Below are 1,422 nucleotides of genomic sequence, written 5' to 3' on the forward strand. Positions count from 1 at the left end.
TATAGATAATCCGACAATGAAATGATTAAATCTATCGATTACTTGTCGGAGATGTGTATACAATTTCATGGAACGATTAAACAGTTAGAAATAGAATTTTCGAAGGGATGTGAGTACACCAAATATTACATAATTTGAAATACTATATGCTAAACAGGTTCCATTAAGTTAATGCAACTAATGAATCATGTGAATATATTTTTGAACCCTCGTATCTTTGCCATTATTGTCACCAAACATGTTTCATAATATGCACAGTAAAGGCAAGAAAGAAAAGCAGTTTAATTTTGATTCTAAGATGTAGAAATTTATTAAAGCATTACCCCCTAAACTAATTTCATACTTCTTTATAGGTCAATTTTTTATACACAGAAAAATTAGCTGCCTTAGCATTTAAGTTTATCTTCCCCTCTAATGGAGTTCTTGCAATGAGCAATGGCAGCTTGAATTGCAGCCTGCAACTCTTCCATGGTGCTATCACTGGTTGAAGAAGGAAACCCTGGGGTTGCAACAAGGAGACCACTGTTCGTCGGAGATGTCCTCATCGACGCAGGAGCCGACGAATAATCTCCTCTCCTTCCTCTCATCAAATCATCTTCTTTTTTGTTTCTCAAACCTAAATTACCCGAAAACGAATAAGCTTGCCTACGGACATGGAGCTTATCTCTCTTCCCTTTGAAGAACAACAAAGGCCGTACCATCCTTACGTATCTTTTCAACAGATGACTCACGTCGAATCTCATCTTTTTCTTCTTATGCTTCTCCTTGTGCTCAACGTCGACTCGTCCTTTTTGCCGTTTTGTGAAACTAAACAACGAGAACGACTTGGATTTTTCCCTTGCTGTTGATTCCATGTTGTTGTGAACTTGTCTGCCATTGATGCTTCTGATGTTTCTGTCGCTTTTGCTGGTTTTTTCCGGCTTCTGGTCGTCCAAAAGCTCTCTTATGGGAAGCGTGAAGCTATCCAATGAGTTGGTGGAGGAACGTGGGGAAACCGGGAGGTGAGAAAGGAGGTGTAGAGGGAGCAAATGGCCGTGGAAGAATATATCATCGGCCGGAGTCAAATCAATGGCGATGGAAGACGGTGGGGCTTTGGCTGTATTGGAAGAAGAAGAAGAAGAGTGGAGAGATATTGTGAAGGAGAATTCATGGGAAGGAGAGGAAGATGCTGAAGGAGGTGATGGAGCAGAGGATACCACCATTGATGATTGTTGCTTATCTGCTGATCCTTTTACTTTCTCCATGATTGCTTGCAAGCTTCTCTTTATGGAGGGGATAAGGAGATTAGGAGACAGTGGGGGAAGAGACAGAGAAGAGAATTTGGTTTAACGCGTCTTTAGTACAAAAATGGGACATATATTTTGGTTTACATTTTGTTTTTGCATAATGCTTCAATGGAGAGGAAAGGGTGTGGTGGCCATT

At 40.4% G+C, this 1,422-nt stretch overlaps 1 protein-coding gene across 1 annotated transcript; it reads right to left on the reverse strand.

Annotated features, from left to right (window-relative positions):
• Positions 1-269: 269 nt before the first annotated feature.
• Positions 270-1,422, reverse strand: LOC120183197 (BRI1 kinase inhibitor 1-like). The gene has a single exon (XM_039187938.1). It carries the CDS (start codon positions 1,242-1,244, stop codon positions 387-389), a length of 858 nt encoding a protein of 285 aa, XP_039043869.1. The 5' UTR covers positions 1,245-1,422; the 3' UTR covers positions 270-386.

The sequence above is a fragment of the Hibiscus syriacus genome, unplaced genomic scaffold (genome assembly GCF_006381635.1).
Source record: "Hibiscus syriacus cultivar Baekdansim isolate YM2019G1 unplaced genomic scaffold, ASM638163v2 tig00003725_pilon, whole genome shotgun sequence".
Lineage (NCBI taxonomy): Eukaryota > Viridiplantae > Streptophyta > Magnoliopsida > Malvales > Malvaceae > Hibiscus > Hibiscus syriacus.